This window comes from Staurois parvus, unplaced genomic scaffold (assembly GCF_062004578.1).
Source record: "Staurois parvus isolate SC_StPar_1 unplaced genomic scaffold, SC_StPar_1.0 ptg002908l, whole genome shotgun sequence".
NCBI classification, from domain to species: Eukaryota; Metazoa; Chordata; class Amphibia; order Anura; family Ranidae; genus Staurois; species Staurois parvus.
The window spans coordinates 1-21242 of NW_028320704.1; the positions used below are offsets into that span (position 1 = coordinate 1).

At 46.8% G+C, this 21242-nt stretch overlaps 1 protein-coding gene across 1 annotated transcript in view; it reads right to left on the reverse strand.

Moving 5' to 3' along the window:
- Positions 1-3834: 3834 nt before the first annotated feature.
- The window catches only part of LOC149428937 (netrin-4-like), a gene marked incomplete at its 3' end in the record, with an annotated part of 53653 nt that continues 36245 nt past the window's right edge, over positions 3835-21242 (reverse strand). The window contains exons 4-7 of the mRNA XM_089666917.1: positions 14927-15053; positions 12926-13114; positions 5801-6014; positions 3835-3968 (exon numbers count right to left, since the gene is read on the reverse strand). Coding sequence (XP_089523043.1) covers positions 3835-3968; positions 5801-6014; positions 12926-13114; positions 14927-15053 — 664 coding nt within the window. The remainder of the gene's footprint in view (positions 3969-5800; positions 6015-12925; positions 13115-14926; positions 15054-21242) is intronic.

Below are 21242 nucleotides of genomic sequence, written 5' to 3' on the forward strand. Positions count from 1 at the left end.
GGGACCCAGCCCGTGTCTTCTGATCGCGGTCACTGTGAGCTGCTGCTGGGAGGTCTGAGTTGAGGCCAAACCCCACAGCCATCCCCGCTGGGCTCTCTGCCAATCCCTGAGCTAGGGTTACCTGCTGCCGCTGTGTGCCCAGAAATACTCCGCCGTGTTACCCGCTGTGTGCCCAGAAATACTCCGCCGTGTTACCCGCTGTGTGCCCAGAGTGTGCCCAGAAATACTCCGCCGGGTTACCCGCTGTGTGCCCAGAAATACTCCGCCGGGTTACCCGCTGTGTGCCCAGAAATACTCCGCCGTGTTATTCCGCTGTGTGCCCAGAAATACTCCGCCGTGTTACTCGCTGTGTGCCCAGAATACTCCGCCGTGTTACTCGCTGTGTGCCCAGAAATACTCCGCCGTGTTATCCGCTGTGTGCCCAGAAATACTCCGCCGTGTTACCCGCTGTGTGCCCAGAAATACTCCGCCGTGTTACTCGCTGTGTGCCCAGAAATACTCCGCCGTGTTACTCGCTGTGTGCCCAGAAATACTCCGCCGTGTTACTCGCTGTGTGCCCAGAAATACTCCGCCGTGTTACTCGCTGTGTGCCCAAGAAATACTCCGCCGTGTTACTCGCCGTGTGCCCAGAAATACTCCGCCGTGTTACTCGCCGTGTGCCAAGAAATACTCTGCCGGGTTACTCGCTGTGTGCCCAGAAATACTCTGCCGGGTTAACCGCTGTGTGCCCAGAAATACTCCGCCGTGTTACCCGCAGTGTGCCCAGAAATACTCCGCCGTGTTACTCGCCGTGTGCCAAGAAATACTCTGCCGGGTTACTCGCCGTGTGCCAAGAAATACTCTGCCGGGTTAACCGCCGTGTGCCCAGAAATACTCTGCCGGGTTAACCGCCGTGTGCCCAGAAATACTCCGCCGTGTTACCCGCCGTGTGCCCAGAAATACTCCGCCGGGTTAACTGCCGTGTGCCCAGAAATACTCCGCCGTGTTACTCGCCGTGTGCCAAGAAATACTCTGCCGGGTTACTCGCCGTGTGCCAAGAAATACTCTGCCGGGTTAACCGCCGTGTGCCCAGAAATACTCTGCCGGGTTAACCGCCGTGTGCCCAGAAATACTCCGCCGTGTTACCCGCCGTGTGCCCAGAAATACTCCGCCGGGTTAACTGCCGTGTGCCCAGAAATACTCCGCCGTGTTACTCGCTGTGTGCCCAGAAATACTCCGCCGTGTTACTCGCTGTGTACCAAGAAATACTCCGCCGGGTTAACTGCCGTGTGCCCAGAAATACTCCGCCGTGTTACTCGCTGTGTGCCCAGAAATACTCCGCCGTGTTACTCGCCGTGTGCCCAGAAATACTCCGCCGGGTTAACTGCCGTGTGCCCAGAAATACTCCGCCGTGTTACTCGCTGTGTGCCCAGAAATACTCCGCCGGGTTACCCGCTGTGTGCCCAGAAATACTCCGCCGTGTTACCCACTGTGTGCCCAGAAATACTCCGCCGTGTTACCCACTGTGTGCCTGGGAGTACCGCTACCTGCCTGCTGTGTGTGTGCCCAGGAATAATCGGCTTTTACCCGCTGTGTGCCAAGGAATATCGTTGCCTGCTGCCGGCTGTGTGTGCCAGAGGCGACCCCTGTGGGAACTGTGAGTGTCTATACCCCTCTTTGCCCTGCCTGGGCTATCTGGGAGTCCCCATTACCCTGCCTGGATCAATACCTGCCAGAGCCCATCGCTGCTCAAACTTGCCCTACCTGGGGGCCGGATTACAATTGTTTTGGCCCTTCCCCTTCTTTGGGTACCCGGACACAACCTTCATACCCTACTTGAGTGTTTGCCGTAGATTAATAAAGCTTTGTGTGTTCTGTCCTGCCTACGCTTCCGTCACAGGAAGGTATGACAGTTCTGTTCATGTAGTGCAACTTTGATGCGACTTTACACTGTGTGGCACTCAAGTAGCATCAGGCTTTGTACCAGCTAGTGTGACCTGTCATGTGACACATAAGTCCCAGCCCATTGATTTCAATGGCACCCGTTCCAATCTATGCGGCTTAAAGTTGCAGCGACTTTGAAATGGTTCCTGCACTACGCAGAGGCGACGTTCTTGCAAATTGAGTGCCAAAGTTGCACTCGAAATCAGGTGACTTTGGAGTTGCACTAGTAGGAACAGAGCCTCAAAGTAGCATCAAACTCACATCAAAGTCGCACCCATCCAAGTCACATCAAAGTCGCACCCATCCAAAGCCCCATCCAAGTCACATCAAAGTTGCACCTGTCCAAAGTCGCATCCAAGTCACATCAAAAAAGTCACAGCCCATTGATTTCAATGGCACCCGTTCCAATCTATGCAGCTTAAAGTTGCAGTGACTTTGAAAAGTTTCCTGCACTACTTTGATTCTTACAACTTGAGTGTCAGAGAGTGTAAAGTTGCATAAAAGTCGCACACTAAAGTTGCACTCAAAATCGGGTGACTTTGGAGTTGCACTAGTGGGAAAGGAGCCTCAAAGTAACATCAAGCTCGCATCCAAGGCACACCCATCCAAAGCCGCATCCAAGTCACATCAAAGTCGCACCCATCCAAAGCCGCATCCAAGTCACATCAAAGTCACACCCATCCAAAGTCGCATCCAAGTCACACCCATCCAAAGTTGCATCCAAGTCACATCAAAGTCGCACCCATCCAAAGTCGCATCCAAGTTACATCAAAGTTGCACCCATCCAAAGTCGCCTCGAAATCGGGTGGACTAGTGGGAAAAGAGCTTCAAAGTAGCATCAAACTCACATCCAACACACACCCATCCTAAGTCGTATCCAAGTCACATCAAATTCGCACCCTTCCAAAGCCTCATCCAAGTCACATCAAAGTCGCACCCATCCAAAGCCCTATCCAAGTCACATCAAATTCGCACCCGTCCAAAGCCCCATCCAAGTCACATCAAAGATGCACCCATCCAAAGCCCCATCCAAGTCACATCAAAGTCGCACCCGTCCAAAGCCCCATCCAAGTCACATCAAAGATGAACCCATCCAAAGCCCCATCCAAGTCACATCAAAGATGAACCCATCCAAAGCCCCATCCAAGTCACATCAAAGTTGCACCCATCCAAAGCCCTATCCAAGTCACATCAAAGTCGCACCCGTCCAAAGCCTCATCCAAGTCACATCAAAGTCGCACCCGTCCAAAGTCACATCAAAGTCGCACCCGTCCAAAGTCACATCAAAGTCGCACCTGTCCAAAGCTTCATCCAAGTCACATCAAAGTCGCACCCGTCCAAAGCCTCATCCAAGTCACATCAAAGTCGCACCCGTCCAAAGCCTCATCCAAGTCACATCAAAGTCGCACCCGTCCAAAGCCTCATCCAAGTCACATCAAAGTCGCACCCGTCCAAAGCCTCATCCAAGTCACATCAAAGTCGCACCCATCCAAAGTCACATAAAAGTGGCATAAAGGTCAATGCTTTCCTATTGGCAAAAAAAAGACACAAAATGCATCAAAAACACACCGCAAAACGCGCCACAAAATGCAACACGTGCAACACACAGAGGTGTGACCCCAAATCTCTTCATAAAGAGGACCTGTCATGGCCCATGCAGTTAGAAGGGATGTTGTTCATCCCTTGAGATAGCAATAAAGTTGATCCAACAATAAAGAAAAGCTACAGTGTAAAAAAAAATTTAAATAATAATAGAAAAAAACTTAAAGCAACCTTGTCCCGCCGTGCTCATGTGCGAATGCGAATACATGCGACTTTTAAAATGTAATCGCTGAGATGGAAGAAGGTCGGTCGTGCCCAATTTGTTTGAGGTTACTTTAGGTCGAGGCGCGCCCACCACCACCGCAGTACCTGGATGCCTCAATGCCGAAAATCCCTTTTCGCTGTTCCACTTCCACTCGTCCTCGCTCTCATTGGCTGGAGCGTCTATGAAGTCAGGGATCCTCCCACCAATAGGAATGTTCAGATAATGTTCATTGTCGCTGCTGCAAAAAGAGAACAGGGCGGAGCCTTCTGTTAGCGAATGACGACATCTACAACCTATAATATAGCAGGGTTTCAAAATGGTTGAAGTCATCGGACACATCGCTGCGATTTGTGCGCAATTTCAGGGGCGATTTCTGAAGACTTTATTGCGACTCGTGAAGATTTTCAACGATTTCTTGCCATTTGCAGTGCGATTTCCATTATATTCTATGTATGTAAAATCGCAAAAAACCTACAGGAAAAATCATGCGAGAGCTACTTTAGAAATCGCGCCGCAGCAAATCGCACGTGACACCGACATTCACATTCATTAGATGCGATATCAGGTGCGATTTTCAATTCCCAAATCGCACCTGAAATCACACCGGCTGAACACCAGACACCCCGGTCACATCAAACTCGACTTTGAAATAGTGCGACTTACAGTGAAGTTGCACGATTTCAAAGTCAGGTGACAGGCCGACCTCAAGTGCGATTTGCAAGACACAGATGTCTATGCAAATCACACCAAAAGTAGTGCATGTACCAAGGATGATTGTTTGTGCTCTACAAATTCGCATACAGGTCGCATGTATATCATCAAGGTGCGACTTTGCAGAATTTACATTGAAGTCTATGGCCCTCGAGTTGCATGAAAGTCAGATCAAAGTAGTGAAGGAACTACTTTCAAGTCGCTGCAACTCGAAGTCGCACAGATATGAATGGTACTCAAGCAGTGGTCGCAGTATGGGCCGGCCACACCGGGCTTGCAGTAACAGAATCCCGTTCTGGGATGTGTTGCCTTAGGTTCCATTCACACTTGTGCGACTTTACAATGCGACTTGTTGCGACTTTGATGCAACTTTGGCTTTGACCAAGAATGATTGTTTGTGCTCTACAAAGTCGCACGTGTATCATTCAGGTGCGACTCTCATGCAACTTTAGAGGGTTTCCATTGAAGTCTATGGCCCTCGAGTCACGTGAAAGTCAGACCAAAGTAGTGCAGGAACTACTTTCAAGTCGCTGCGACTACTTTCAAGTCACTACTTTCAAGTCGCACAGGTATGAATGGTACTCATTGGGAAACATGGGGTGCGACTTGATCCTACCTGAAGACAGGAGTTAGTAATCATCGTCTAGTAACACACAGGACTCGGGTGAGATGTGGTACCTGTTCTGGCATTCTCCGGTATTGGGGTCGCAGTCTCTGGCGCAGTCGCAGGGCCGGCAGCCGTTGTCCCCAAATCCCCAATATCCCACCAAGCAGTGGTCGCAGTATGGGCCGGCCACACCGGGCTTGCAGCAACAGAATCCCGTTCTGGGATGTGTTGCCTTAGGTTCCATTCACACTTGTGCGACTTTACAATGCGACTTGTTGCGACTTTGATGCAACTTTGGCTCTACAAAGTCGCACATGTATCATTCAGGTGCGACTCTCATGCAACTTTAGAGGGTTTCCATTGAAGTCTATGGCCCTCGAGTCACGTAAAAGTCAGACCAAAGTAATGCAGGAACTACTTTCAAGTCGCTGCGACTCGAAGTCGCACAGATATGAATGGTACTCATTGGGAAACATGGGGTGCGACCAGGGGCGGACTGACAACTCATGGGGCCCCCGGGCAATAGGAAATCACGGGGCCCCTGTGTCCTCTCCCACACTCAAACCGCACCCAAAAAAGCATATGAAAGGTACCAGGGCATCTCATGGGGCCCCCTACTGACCCCGGGCCCTCGGGCAGTACCCGAGTGCCTAAATGGTCAGTCCGCCCCTGGATGCGACTTGATCCTACCTGAAGACAGGAGTTAGTAATCATCGTCTAGTAACACACAGGACTCGGGTGAGATGTGGTACCTGTTCTGGCATTCTCCGGTATTGGGGTCGCAGTCTCTGGCGCAGTCGCAGGGCCGGCAGCCGTTGTCCCCAAACCCCCAATATCCCACCAAGCAGTGGTCGCAGTATGGGCCGGCCACACCGGGCTTGCAGTAGCAGAATCCCGTGCGGGGGTGACACTTCCAGCTCCGGTTTAATGTTTCGTTAATTGACCCGACGGCATTACAGGAACATTCTGTATGGAGAGAGCGAAAAACCCTGAAGCATCGCAACGCCACTCCGCCTTCCTTCACTGGCAGCCTGCTTACAACCCAAAGTGGACCTAGCGTCAGATAGAGATTTTCAATGAATGCATACATTCCAAAGTAATATGTCACACGTCCAGGTATTTGTCAGCTCTCAGGGAGATCACAGGACTCCCCCTGGCAATGCCTTCAATTCCTTTTCTCTCCAGAAGGACGGCAACATCTTTATTCAAGCATCCTCCAGATGGTGACCATCTACTTCCTGGACTGGGATGCCGGCTCAGAGATGACACAGTTTTGTGCAGTTCTCGGCTGTGTTCACAAATGTCTGACGCAGATCAGCCCCCTGCTGCAGCCTTTCATCATGTGACCTGCTACGGCGTGACAATGCTGCAGTCTGACCACTAGGGGGAGAAGGGATTAAGGAAACGCTTCCTCCTGCATTCAGCGGAGTGATGACATCATCCTAGCCTAGGCAAAGTCATTTCCTGGAGCTTAAAGCGGAACGTCACCCAAAAACGGAAGTTCCGCTTGTTTGCCTCCTCCACCCCTTCCACCACCACATTCGCCACTTTTTTGTGGGGGGGGGGGGGGGGAGCAGGGACCTGTTTTTTTACGGTTAGATGCACTGTAGCGAACTGAGCCAGAGGTTCGCCCCCCCCCCCCCCCCGTGTCTGTGAAGACACCCACCTGCATGTTAACACAGCACTGCACTGGCAGGAAGGAGGAGGGGGGGAGTGAGAACACAGCCTGCACCGTGTCCCAGCTCTCTCCTCTTCCCCTAGCTGCTCCCAGCACTGGGCTGACAGGAGTAGTGTCACTCCTGTCAGCCTTGTAACAGAAGCAAAGCACCCCCATCCCTACAGTAAACCACTGTGCCCAGGGCAGCCGCCCCTCCCGCCCACCCCTTGTCCCGGCCCTGGTTGCAGTATATACTGGCATGTCAGGAGCGTAATCATGTAGTCCTGCAAGATCCATTTTATAAAAAAAAAGCAAACAAGAGGGTTGGGAGGGCGTGCGCTCGCCCGCTCTCTATCTATCTCTCTTTCTTTCATAAAATAGTCTTCCAGCTTTCTTATTTTCTTCACTGAAAAAAAATATAAATATTTTCCAGCCCAGCCAGGGTGACTACCTGAAGCCTGCCTTGATGTTGGGTTGTTACACACCAGCTGAAAGTTGAAATCAGACTTGTCTTGAATACACAGTGGTGGATGGGCGGCTTACTTGGGCAGGTCAGCGGCACAGAGTTGGTATCGAGGAGCACCGAGGAGGTAGGGGGGATTACTAGGGCAGGTCAGTTTTTATTGGTTCCTCTATATCAGGGCTGTCAGTGGCGACCCTCCAGCTGTCGCAAAACTACAAGTCCCATCATGCCTCTGCCTTTCTGAGTCATGCTTGTAACTGTCAATCATGCAATGCCTCTTGTAGTTTGGGCAACAGCTGGAGGGCCGCCAGTTTGACACCCGTGCTCCATATACTATGTGTTCTGACTGTGTACAGTATAGGGCCTTTTTTGGGCAGAGCTCCCCTTTACCCCAGGCCCAGGATGAAGCTACAATAGACAGCGCCCTCCTCGCCTCGCTCACAGCTGTGTCCCGCGTACACAAGCTCGGATTATTGGGCTTCAAAAAAAAAAGAGCCAAGATTTAATTGAATGAGCATAGCTAATGCCACAGATGTACCACAGAAGGAGACAGAGGCTTAAGGGAACAAAGGGCTGGCATTACGGCCCCCGCGAGGAGTCATGCCCGACTATGAGCGAAAATCCCAGTTCCAGATGAATCATATCACACCGTATCAGAACCCAGGAATCTGGTGCTCTGCCCTAGCTGAAGGGCAGGTGTGTGTCAGGCGGCTGGCGGACTTTTATCCCCCCTTCTCCTTTTGTGTCTGAGGGGCCGGAGATGGCACACAAAGTTGGGGGGGGGGGCCTTTTCTGAGCCGCTTTCCTGGCAGAGACGTGAGCTAAATTGCTCACCAATGCATCGCATCGCATCGCATCACGCACTCTTTAAATATCTCTCTATTTCCTATTTCCCTTATTGTTTTCATCTCCGTTTTATCATTTCCTCTTTTTCTCTTTCCCTGTCTTTTCAAATGTTTGTCTTTCTCCCTTTCATTCTACTTTTTTCTCTCTTTCCCCACTCTCAGTTTCTGACATCTTTACTTCTCAAATTCATTTTTAACCTTCCTTCCTTCCCTGTTTCTTTGCTCTCTTTTTCCCTTCACACCTCTCTGTCTATCTTGCTCTTTCTACTTCTCTTTTATCAATCTCCTTCTTTTTAATTTCTCTTTCTCTCCCATTCCTTCAATATATTTACTCCCCCCCACACACACACACACCTCTTCTTTTTCTCTTTTCTTTCCCAAATCTTCCTCTCTCTCTCTCCTTTTCCTTCCATTCATCTTCTCTTCCTTTATCTCTTTCATCCCCTCTATATACCATCTATTCCCTCATTCTGTCCATATACTTTCCATATCCTTCTCATATCTCCTTTTCCTTAAATATACCTTCTTTTCTTTCTCTCTTCTATTCCTTTTATTACCTTCCCTTCCTCTCTCTCGTTTTTTCAATTCTTCTCTTGCTCTCTTTCCCTCTTGTTCCTTCCTTCTCTTCCTCTCTCTCCTTCCCTCCATATACCTTCTCTTCCTCTCTCGTTCCTTCTATATACCTTCTCTTCCTCTCTCTCCTTCCTTCCATATACCTTCTTTCCTCTCTCGTTCCTTCCATAGACCTTCTCTTCCTCTCTCGTTCCTTCCATATACCTTCTCTTCCTCTCTCGTTCCTTCCATATACCTTCTCTTCCTCTCTCGTTCCTTCCATATACCTTCTCTTCCTCTCTCGTCCTCCTCCTTCTCTCCTCTCCTCCTTCCTTCCATATACCTTCTCTTCCTCTCTCTCCTTCCCTCCATATACCTTCTCTTCCTCTCTCTCCTTCCTTCCATATACCTTCTCTTCCTCTCTCCCTTCCCTCCATATACCTTCTCTTCCTCTCTCTCCTTCCCTCCATATACCTTCTCTTCCTCTCTCTCCTTCCCTCCATATACCTTCTCTTCCTCTCTCTCCTTCCCTCATATACTTCTCTTCCTCTCTCCTCCTTCCCTCCATATACCTTCTCTTCCTCTCTCTCCTTCCTTCCATATACCTTCTCTTCCTCTCTCCTTCCCTCCATATACCTTCTCTTCCTCTCTCTCCTTCCCTCCATATACCTTCTCTTCCTCTCTCTCCTTCCCTCCATATACCTTCTCTTCCTCTCTCCTTCCCTCCATATACCTTCTCTTCCTCTCTCTCCTTCCTTCCATATACCTTCTCTTCCTCTCTCCTTCCTTCCATATACCTTCTCTTCCTCTCTCTCCTTCCCTCCATATACCTTCTCTTCCTCTCTCTCCTTCCCTCCATATACCTTCTCTTCCTCTTTCTCCTTCCCTCCATATACCTTCTCTTCCTCTCTCCTTCCCTCCATATACCTTCTCTTCCTCTCTCTCCTTCCTTCCATATACCTTCTCTTCCTCTCTCTCCTTCCCTCCATATACCTTCTCTTCCTCTCTCTCCTTCCCTCCATATACCTTCTCTTCCTCTCTCGTTCCTTCCATATACCTTCTCTTCCTCTCTCTCCTTCCTTCCATATACCTTCTCTTCCTCTCTCTCCTTCCCTCCATATACCTTCTCTTCCTCTCTCGTTCCTTCCATATACCTTCTCTTCCTCTCTCGTTCCTTCCATATACCTTCTCTTCCTCTCTCGTTCCTTCCATATACCTTCTCTTCCTCTCTCTCCTTCCTTCCATATACCTTCTCTTCCTCTCTCTCCTTCCTTCCATATACCTTCTCTTCCTCTCTCTCCTTCCTTCCATATACCTTCTCTTCCTCTCTCCTTCCTTCCATATACCTTCTCTTCCTCTCTCTCCTTCCTTCCATATACCTTCTCTTCCTCTCTCGTTCCCTCCATATACCTTCTCTTCCTCTCTCGTTCCCTCCATATACCTTCTCTTCCTCTCTCTCCTTCCCTCCATATACCTTCTCTTCCTCTCTCTCCTTCCTTCCATATACCTTCTCTTCCTCTCTCCTTCCCTCCATATACCTTCTCTTCCTCTCTCTCCTTCCCTCCATATACCTTCTCTTCCTCTCTCTCCTTCCCTCCATATACCTTCTCTTCCTCTCTCCTTCCTTCCATATACCTTCTCTTCCTCTCTCTCGTTCCTTTCATACCTTCTCTTCCCATCTTTCGCTCTCTCTCTTTGCCCCTCTCCCAACCCCCTAACACACTCATTTTACTATCTCCACTGGCACAAAATAAACATTTTTCTTTTCTCCAAAAACAAGATATCAGATTTGGATGGACACCCCTGAGTACAATTTCCTGGCTTTCCTTCCAGGACACACATCATGATTGCACTGTCACTGCTCAGACTTCTTACAGCATGCTGACCCTAGGGGAGTGTTGCTTTCCTGTCCTTTGGATGGTGCAAATCATTTTCTGCATGTGTATACAATATTACAAATCATTATTCTACATTTGTATTTATTTTTAAGATATTATATTCTTAACTTGCTTGGAAAATTATATAATAAGAGCATATCTACTCCCCCCCCCCCCCCACACACATTATTATTATTATCATCATTATAATTATTTATAATAATAATTATTATTATAATACATTATTAATAATAATAATTATTATTATTATAATACATTATTATTAATAATAATAATTATAATAATAATAATGTATTATAAATAATAATAATTATTATAATACATTATTATTATTATATTTATTATTATTAATAATAATAATTGTACTTTTGGGGGGGGTAGGGTGTTAGTTTATGTATTATTTTATTATTATTCTTTATTTGTTTATTTTTAGGGTTAGGGAGTTAAGGTTAGGGGTTAATTAATAATTATGTATTTTTACATAGTTATTTATTTTTATTTATGTATGATTACTCTTATTTATTTGTGTATGTATTTTGTTTATTTAACTTGCATGGAAACTTATATAATGGCTCCCTCTCCACTTCAATGCTGTTTTTCTTTATACACTTTCTTTAAAGCATATCTACTCCCCCCCCCCCCCCCCACACACATTATTATTATAATTATTATCATTATTATTATTTATAATAATACATTATTATTATTAATAATAATATTTATAATAATACATTATTATTAATAATAATATTTATAATAATACATTATTATTAATAATAATAATTATTATTATTATAATACTTTAATTATTAATAATAATAATTGTATTTTTCGGGGGGTAGGGTGTTACTTTATGTATTGTTTTATTATTATTATTTATTTGTTTATTTTTAGGGTTAGGGGTTAATTAATAATTACGTATTTTTACATATCAGGTATTTATTTTTATTTATGTATGATTACTCTTATTTATTTGTGTACGTGTTTTGTTTATTTAATAAGTATTTATTCATGGTTTTTTTTCCGTTTTTTTATTTGAGCATTGAGGTGATTGTAGCCGTATTAGCGCACTTGCGACAGAAACAATTGAGTACTGACGTGATACTTTTTTTTTATCTTTATCTGCTGAAACTTTGTGATCAGTACTGCCTGGACCTTGAAGAAGGGGACATACCCTGAAAGCTTGTCCTCAAAATTGTATGTTAGTGCAAATAAAAAAAGTATCACAGACAGTACTCAATTGTTTAATTTGAGCAGAAATACACTCCCAAAACGTGTACCAAAACATGCGGAAATGCTCACAAACGCACAGACTGCGTGTTCCCATTCATTTCTATGGGATTAAAAATGTTCAAAAAGGCACAAATCTATCAGATTTGGGAGACATAAAAAGCTCCAGAACTTGTTTGATCTTCAGGTGACTTGGAGGGGAGATGTGAACCATCTCCATTGAGAACAACTGATTTTTTTTTTCTCCTCAAGCGTTTTGGAACTTCGAGCTGCAAATCGCTCAGGTGTGAATGGGGGGCCTAAGGACTGGTGCTCTGCAACATCTCCAAGATACGTTCGTTCCTCACCCCAGACACCACCAAACAACTCGTACACTCCCTCATCATCTCACGCCTGGACTACTGCAACTCCCTCCTCACCGGCCTACCCAAACAAACGCTATCCCCCCTCCAGTCTATCCTGAACTCAGCGCCAGACTCGTCCACCTCACCAACCGCTCCACATCTGCCTCCCCCCTCTGCCAATCCCTTCATTGGCTCCCGATTGCCCAACGCATCAAATTCAAACTGCTAACCCTGACCTACAAGGCCATTCACAATGCCGCCCCGAACTACATAACTGACCTGATATCCAAATACCACCCTACCCGTGCCCTCCGCTCTTCACAGGACCTCCTACTCTCTAGCTCCCTGGTCTCCTCCTCCCACGCCCGATTGCAGGACTTCCCCCATCCTCTGGAACTCCCTACCCCAATCCATCAAACTGTCGCCTACCCTCCTCACCTTCACCCTGAAAACCCTCCTCTTCAGGGAAGCCTACCCCAACCTCACCTAACACCTGACCTCACCTAACAACTAACCTCCTCCACTCCTCCCGCCACTCCATCCCCACAGCCATCTCCTCCTGTACCACCTTCCCCTCCCTCCTAGATTGTAAGCTCCAAGGATCAGGGCCCTCGAACCCCTCGTGTATTGTATTATTACTGTCTTGTCTCATGTTCTGTCCCCCTTGCTACTGTACAGCGCTGAGCATACCCTTTGGCGCTATATAAATACTGTATAATAATAATAATTTCTTGGGTTTGGGTTTCCATGCACATTAAAACACATCATAGAAGGCTCCGGTATTCAGTGTCTCCCTCCACCGCCGTCCCCTTGGAGTGTTCCTTGCTGCAGTGCGGGGGGCTCTGCAGCCTCTCCACCTATCCAATACACGTCCAGGCCACCCCTTACCTTTACAGGCCAGTGGGGAGCTGATGGGCTCTCGGTAATCTCGGTAGTAGCCAGCTTGGCAGCGCTGGCAACGGTACCCCTCGGTGTGGTGCTGGCAGTTCTCGCAGACCCCTCCGCTCTTATTTCCTGAAGCAAGCCACAGGTTGTGATCAAAGTGGCAGTTGAGGGCGTGATTGTGACAGCGACACCCTGCGAGTGATGAGCGACAGAGGAAAACTGTAGCTTAAAGAGAACCTGTCACCAACATAAATTATGGCAGCTAAAAGCACAGAAAGTTCCAGAATGTGACATAATTACATGCGGTGTTTTTTAATTCAATAAATTTATTTATTTCAGGTACTTATATAGCACCGTCAATTTACTCTGCGCTTTACATATATATTGTACATTCACATCAGGTCTGTACACCCGCTGTGCCCATTATGAGGGGTTCCCACCATCCCTGTGCTGAGTTCCCGAGTCTGTACACCGCTGTGCCCATTATGAGGGGTTCCCACCATCCCTGTGCTGAGTTCCCGGGTCTGTACACTGCTGTGCCCATTATGAGGGGTTCCCACCATCCCTGTGCTGAGTTCCTGGGTCTGTACACCCGCTGTGCCCATTATGAGGGGTTCCCACCATCCCTGTGCTGAGTTCCCAGGTCTGTACACCCGCTGTGCCCATTATGAGGAGTTCCCACCATCCCTGTGCTGAGTTTCCGGGTCTGTACCCCCCCCCCCGTGCCCATTATGAGGAGTTCCCACCATCCCTGTGATGAGTTCCCGGGTCTGTACCCCCCCCCGTGCCCATTATGAGGGGTTCCCACCATCCCTGTGCTGAGTTTCCAGGTCTGTACCCCCCGTGCCCATTATGAGGAGTTCCCACCATCCCTGTGCTGAGTTCCCAGGTCTGTACACCCGCTGTGCCCATTATGAGGAGTTCCCACCATCACTGTGCTGAGTTCCCGGGTCTGTACACCCGCTGTGCCCACTATGAGGAGTTCCCACCACCCCTGTGCTGAGTTCCCAGGTCTGCACACCCAGTGTGTTCATTATGAGGGGTTCCCACCATCCCTGTGCTGAGTTCCCAGGTCTGCACACCCAGTGTGCCCATTATGAGGGGTTCCCACCATCTCTGTGCTTAGTTCCCAGGTCTGTGCACCCGCTGTGCCCATTATAAGGTGTTCCCACCATCCCTGTGATGAGTTCCCAGGTCTGTTCACCCGCTGTGCCCATTATGAGGGGTTCCCACCATCCTTGTGCTGAGTTCCCAAGTCTGTACACCCAGTGTGCCCATTATGAGGGGTTCCCACCATCCCTGTGCTGAGTTCCCAGGTCTGTGCACCCGCTGTGCCCATTATGAGGGGTTCCCACCATCCCTGTGCTGAGTTCCCAGGTCTGTACACCCAGTGTGCCCATTATGAGGGGTTCCCACCATCCCTGCCTTGAATTCCCAGATCTGCACCCTTGTTGTTCCCTTTATGAGGCAGTAAATATCCTTGCCGGAATTGTTTTTATTGATAATAGTAGGAGCCGGGACTCACTAAGAGGGGGACTCCCTGAAACTCTCCGGTGGACAGAAGCTGAAGCAGGAATTAGGACAGAGAGGAATAAATGTCGGATCATCCAATACAAATAAGAAGTCCGGGACTCACTCAGTCTATTAGGCTCCAGCCAGGCCTAAAATCTCATGTTTGGGTGGACTGATCCTTTAAATGACGATAAACATGCAATGGGGCTGATTTACTAAAGGCAAACAGACTGTGCAATCTGCAACGGCAGTTCCTCCAGAGCTCAGTAAATGGGGGGGGAAGCTTCACTTTGCCAAGAACACCCAATCACATGCAAGGAAAAGAAAAAAAACAGCATTTTTACTTGCACATGATTGGACGTTGGAAGTCAGCTGAGCTTTTGCTCATTTACTAAGCTCTGGAGCAACTACCCTTTCAGAGTGCACAGTCTATTTGCCTTTAGTAAATCAGCCCCATTGTCTCTTTATGTCGGCCATCTTTTCTGTACTCACTCTTGCACTCGTTGGGTGCTCCTGTTTTCCCGTCCCCAGGCCTCCATGGTTGGTCGTTGTACAGCGGGGCGCACTGCTCACAGTGGTCTCCAGCTGTATTATGTTGACAGATACATTTGCCAGGGACCTGTTAAAAAAAAAAAAAAAGTTATTAAAATAATATATTATCTGCCCCTTAATTCGATTTTACCCCCCCCCCCCTTGCTGCCCATGTGAACTCATTATCCTATTGTTTTCTATCGAAGGAAAAAAGGGCTCAAAAGAGTACCGGTAAATGTAGCTGTGTATTTCCTGCCAGTACCATGACCCACCACCAGGGGTGGACTGACCATTCGAGCACTCGGGCACTGCCTGAGGGCCCGGGGTCAGTAGGGGGCCCCATGAAATTCCCCTGATACCTGTATATAGGCTTTTGTGGGTGTTTTTTGAGTGTGGGCAAGGACACAGGGGCCCCACGATCTCCTATTGCCCAGGGGCCCCATGAGTTGTCAGTCCGCCCCTGCCCACCATAAAAAAAAACCCAAAATAAATTCCAACTCCTGACACGGTGACACCACAAAAGCTTCCAGCACAAACACAGGCTGCATATACGGGGTACCATGGTAGGGAGCCCACGTCCGTGACACCGCATATACACGCATGTATCAGGCCGTGTACAAGGGTCCAGAAACCAGAGCGCATATTTTCCTTTATCTTTTTTCTTTTTTTTTTTAAACCTACCTCAAAACACTGACCCTAATATTACCACTGACAGTATATGTTTACACTTAAACGTCGCAATTTTGAACGTTTTTTTTTTTGGGGGCAGCTCATTGCGCATTTCTGCATGTTTTTGTACAACATTTTTAAAGCATTTTAGAGCTTTGGGGTTTTTATTAGGCAATAGAGAAAAATATCACTTGTTTCATCATTTGTTGCTATGTTTTTTAGCTTTTTTAACGTTTCCATCAGCTTTTTAAAAATGTTTCATATTCATCATTCGTGATATTTTTTTTTTTTTGTTAGGGTAAGGGGTTAGAGTTAAGGTTAGGTGTTAGGGTTAAGGGTTGGGGTTAGGGGTTAATAATTTATTTATCTTCTTCTCATTTATTTATTATTAGGGTTAGGGTGTTTATTATTATTATTATTGTTGTTAATAATAATAATGTATTTTTTGTTAGGATAATAATAATAATAATGTATTTTTGTTAGGGTGACAATAATAATAATGCTAAAATTATATATATATATATATATATATATATATATATATATATAAAAATTATAAATAAATTATTTATATATATATATATATATATATATATATATACACACACACACACATATATATATATAAAAATATATATATAAAAAAAATATATATATATATATATATATATACAGTCAGGTCCATAAATAATGGGACATCGACACAACTCTAACATTTTTGGCTCTATACACCACCACAATGGATTTGAAATGAAACAAACAAGATGTGCTTTAACTGCAGACTGTCAGCTTTAATTTGAGGGTATTTACATCCAAATCAGGTGAACGGTGTAGGAATTACAACAGTTTGCATATGTGCATCCCACTTGTTAAGGGACCAAAAGTAATGGGACAATTGGCTTCTCAGCTGTTCCATGACCAGGTGTGTGTTATTCCCTCATTATCCCAATTACAATGAGCAGATAAAAGGTCCAGAGTTCATTTCAAGTGTGCTATTTGCATTTGGAATCTGTTGCTGTCATCGCTCAAGATGAGATCCAAAGAGCTGTCACTATCAGTGAAGCCATCATTAGGCTGAAAAAACAAAACAAACCCATCAGAGAGATAGCAAAAACATTAGGCGTGGCCAAAACAACTGTTTGGAACATTCTTAAAAAGAAGGAACGCACCGGTGAGCTCAGCAACACCAAAAGACCCGGAAGACCACGGAAAACAACTGTGGTGGATGAGCGAAGAATTCTTTCCCTGGTGAAGGAAACACCCTTCACAACAGTTGGCCAGATCAAGAACACTCTCCAGGAGGTAGGTGTATGTGTGTCAAAGTCACCAATCAAGAGAAGACTTCACCAGAGTGAATACAGAGGGTTCACCACAAGATGGAAACCATTGGTGAGCCTCAAACACAGGAAGGCCAGATTAGAGTTTGCCAAACGACATGTAAAAAAGCCTTCACAGTTCTGGAACAACATCCTATGGACAGATGAGACCGACATCAACTTGTACCAGAGTGATGGGAAGAGAAGAGGATGGAGAAGGAACTGCTCATGATCCTAAGCATACCACCTCATCAGTGATCATGGTGGTGGTAGTGTCATGGCGTGGGCATGTATGGCTGCCAATGGAACTGGTTCTCTTGTATTTATTGATGATGTGACTGCTGACAGAAGCAGCCGGATGAATTGTGAAGTGTTTCGGGAATATTATCGGCTCATATTCAGCCAAATGCTTCACAACTCATTGGACGCTTCACAGTGCAGATGGACAATGACCCAAAGCAGACTGCAAAAGCCACCAAAGAAGTGGAATGTTCTGCAATGGCCAAGTCCATCACCTGACCTGAATCCGATTGAGCATTTCACTTGCTGAAGACAAAACTGAAGGGAAAATGCCCCAAGAACAAGCAGGAACTGAAGACAGTTGCAGTAGAGGCCTGGCAGAGCATCACCAGGGATGACACCCAGCGTCTGGGGATGTCTATGTGTTCCACACTTCAGGCTGTCATTGACTGCAAAGGATTTGCAACCAAGTATTAAAAAGTGAAAGTTTGATTTATGATTATTATTCTGTCCCATTACTTTTGGTCCCTTAACAAGTGGGAGGCACATATGCAAACTGTTGTGATTCCTACATCGTTCACCTGATTTGGATGTAGATACCCTCAAATTAAAGCTGACAGTCTGCAGTTAAAGCACATCTTGTTTGTTTCATTTCAAATCCATTGTGGTGTATAGAGCCAAAAATGTTAGAATTGTGTCCATGTCCCAATATTTATGGACCTGACTGTATATATATATATATATGAAAAAAAAAATATATATATATATATAATATATATATATTTTTATTTAATATATAATATATGTATAAAAAAATATATTATATATATATATATATATATATATATATTCTAGTGTGGCATTAGACCTTCTTTACTTTCTTGATGTCTCTCTATGTCACATTTTGTAGCATTCTGATTCATTTGGTGTTTGGGATGAAAACGCAGAACTTCCCTGTAAATCGGCGCCATAACAGATCAGTTCCGGACGCTCATTGTTCCCTTCCATTATATTAATCTGCAGCTAGCAGCGGGCAGTGGCAGCGTTGGGTGGCAGCCCCCCTCCCCTCCCCCCCTCCACGGGCACAGCCAGCCCCATGTCACTGTCTGGGATGTGTTTTTTTTCTGGCATTGAATTTTCTTTTTTTTAATTCTTCCAGCTGCTCTTTGAATTGCCGACCCAAGAGAGGAGCTGCGCAGTGCCTGGGGGTCACCCAGCCTGGCACAGCCTAGATCAGATACTTTGGAAACCCTGCTGGGGATTATGGTGGGGGGGGGGGGTGGGGTGGAAGGCACAAGATGTTTGAACAAGAGATAACTTTTAGAAATGGAGGAGGGAGACAGAAGGAATGTGAGCAAATCCACCAAGGAACAACTGTGTGCGCAAACAAGGATCACCTCGGGTGACCCGGGGGCACACGGCCTGAGGTTTATTTATTTCAGGTACTTATATAGCGCCGTCAATGTACACAGCACTTTACATATATATTGTACATTCACATCAGTCCCCGCCCCCGAGGAGCGTACAATCTAAGGTCCCTAACTCACATTCATACATACACATACTAGGGACAATTTAGACAGGAGCCAATTCACCTCCCAGCATGTCTTTGGAGTGTGGGAGGAAACTGGAGTACCCAGAGGAAACCCACGCAGGCACAGGGAGAACATGCAAACTCCAGGCAGGTGGTGCCGTGGTTGGATTCGAACCAACGACCCCAGTGCTGCCAGGTGGAAGTGCTAACCGTTTAGCCACACAGCACTATATATGTATTAACTATCCTTCCCTGTAACAGGTGAGCTTACAATCTAATGTCTCCATCGCAGGACTGAAGGGAAGGCTGGAGAACGCCGACATGCATTAGGTTCCATTTCAAGGATTTGCTAGTGTTCCATACAGACTAAACTGACGTGACGTTTCATTGGCAGCGGGGTTCCCCTTTGTAAAGGTGATTTACAGAACTCGACAAAAGGAAAACTCCCCAAAATGTTAGGTTGGTGAAGTTGAACCCCGTTCTCATAGAGGAGGCCCACCTGACCACCTGCCCCCCTGGGCCCCATTCCCTCGGAGGTACTCCGGTCACAATCTATCCTACATTCTTTAACTCACATCTTCAATCTCTCCCTCTCTACTGGCATCTTCCCCAAACATCAGGGTCCCCTGAGTACCTCCCCTCTTATATAAGGTTCCCCAGAGTCCCCCTGCTTACATCTGGGACCCCAGAGACCTTCCCCAAACATCAAGGTCCCCTGAGTACCTCCCCTCTTATATAAGGTCCCCAGAGTCCCCCTGCTTACATCAGGGTCCCCAGAGACCTTCCTCAAACATCAGGGTCCCCTGAGTACCTCCCCTTTAATATATAAGGTTCCCCGGAGTCCCCCTGCTTACATCAGGGTCCCCAGAGACCTTCCCCAAACATCAGGGTCCCCTGAGTACCTCCCCTTTAATATATAAGGTTCCCCGGAGTCCCCCTGCTTACATCAGGGTCCCCAGAGACCTTCCTCATACATCAGGGTCCCCGGAGTTCCTCCCCTCTTATATAAGGTTTTCCAGAGTCCCCATGCTTACATCAGGGACCTCAGAGACCTTCCCCAAACATCCGGGTCCCCTGAGTACCTCCCCTTTAATATATAAGGTTCCCCGGAGTCCCCCTGCTTACATCCGGGTCCCCTGAGTACCTCCCCTTTAATATATAAGGTTCCCCGGAGTCCCCCTGCTTACATCAGTGTCCCCAGAGACCTTCCCCAATGCCTTGAGATGCCTTGGTGGACCATGTGTTGACACAGATGCTTGCAGTCTCCACCAAGGATGCATGTGACAGGGTGACAACACAAGAGAACAAGTGGGAAACCGTTGTCACCCCATACAGGAAGTGCCTGATCAATGACACTCATGGCAGGATCACCAGGGATTATTTTTATTGAAAACTGCAAATTTTAAAAAACAACCTTGGAAATGACACGGGCACATCAACGCTTTTAGAGATTCTAGTGGTCGGGTTTAGATGGACTTTGAATACATTGTGGATGGCTGGTAAGGTCCGGTCATAGGCCGCGGTGGGCGCGCTGCCAGCTGGGTGGTATGCGTTGGGCGGTGTGATGGGGGGGGGGTTTAAGCTGAGCCCAGCCACCCCTTGGCTCTGGAGGTCAGGTTGTGCCAGCTTCCCCCAGGGCCTCATGCTCAGTGAGTGTGACAACACTGGGCTCAGCTGACCGAATTATCGCTAACACAACACGGGTTGCCATTTTCTGTCTCGTAGGGCAAAACAAAAACTACTAATACCGCTGATATACAGCGCCAGGACATCGAACTGATGTTATCATGACATGACACACAGCTGAAGTCTACAGTGAGCAAACACATTCCTGCCCTAAAGAACTATTCAATCAAATGGAAGAAGATCCAAACCCCAAAGACTAAAATCTCACGTCGGCTTTAACCTGTTCATATCGTTTCAGTCTTTCTAAATATGGTTCTTTTAGACACTTCCTGTTACAGGGTGACAACACTTGTCCTTATTTCCCATTTGTGTTCCCGCGTTGTCACCCAGTCACATGCACTCCCGAAGGAGACTACTAACAAATATTGGGCAGGCATGATCCATAGTTGACACTTCCTGTTATGGGGTGACAACACTTGTCCTTACTTCCCATTTGTGTTCCCGCGTTGTCACCCTGTCACATGCACTCCCGAAGGAGACTACTAACAAATATTGGGCAGGCATGATCCATAGTTGACACTTCCTGTTATGGGGTGACAACACTTGTCCTTACTTCCCATTTGTGTTCCCGCGTTGTCACCCTGTCACATGCACTCTCGAAGGAGACTACTAACAAATATTGGGCAGGCATGATCCATAGTTGACACTTCCTGTTACAGGGTGACAACACTTGTCCTTATTTCCAATTTGTGTTCCCGCGTTGTCACCCTGTCACATGCACTCTCGAAGGAGACTACTAACAAATATTGGGCAGGCATGGTCCATAGTTGACACTTCCTGTTATGGGGTGACAACACTTGTCCTTATTTCCCATTTGTGTTCCTACATTGTC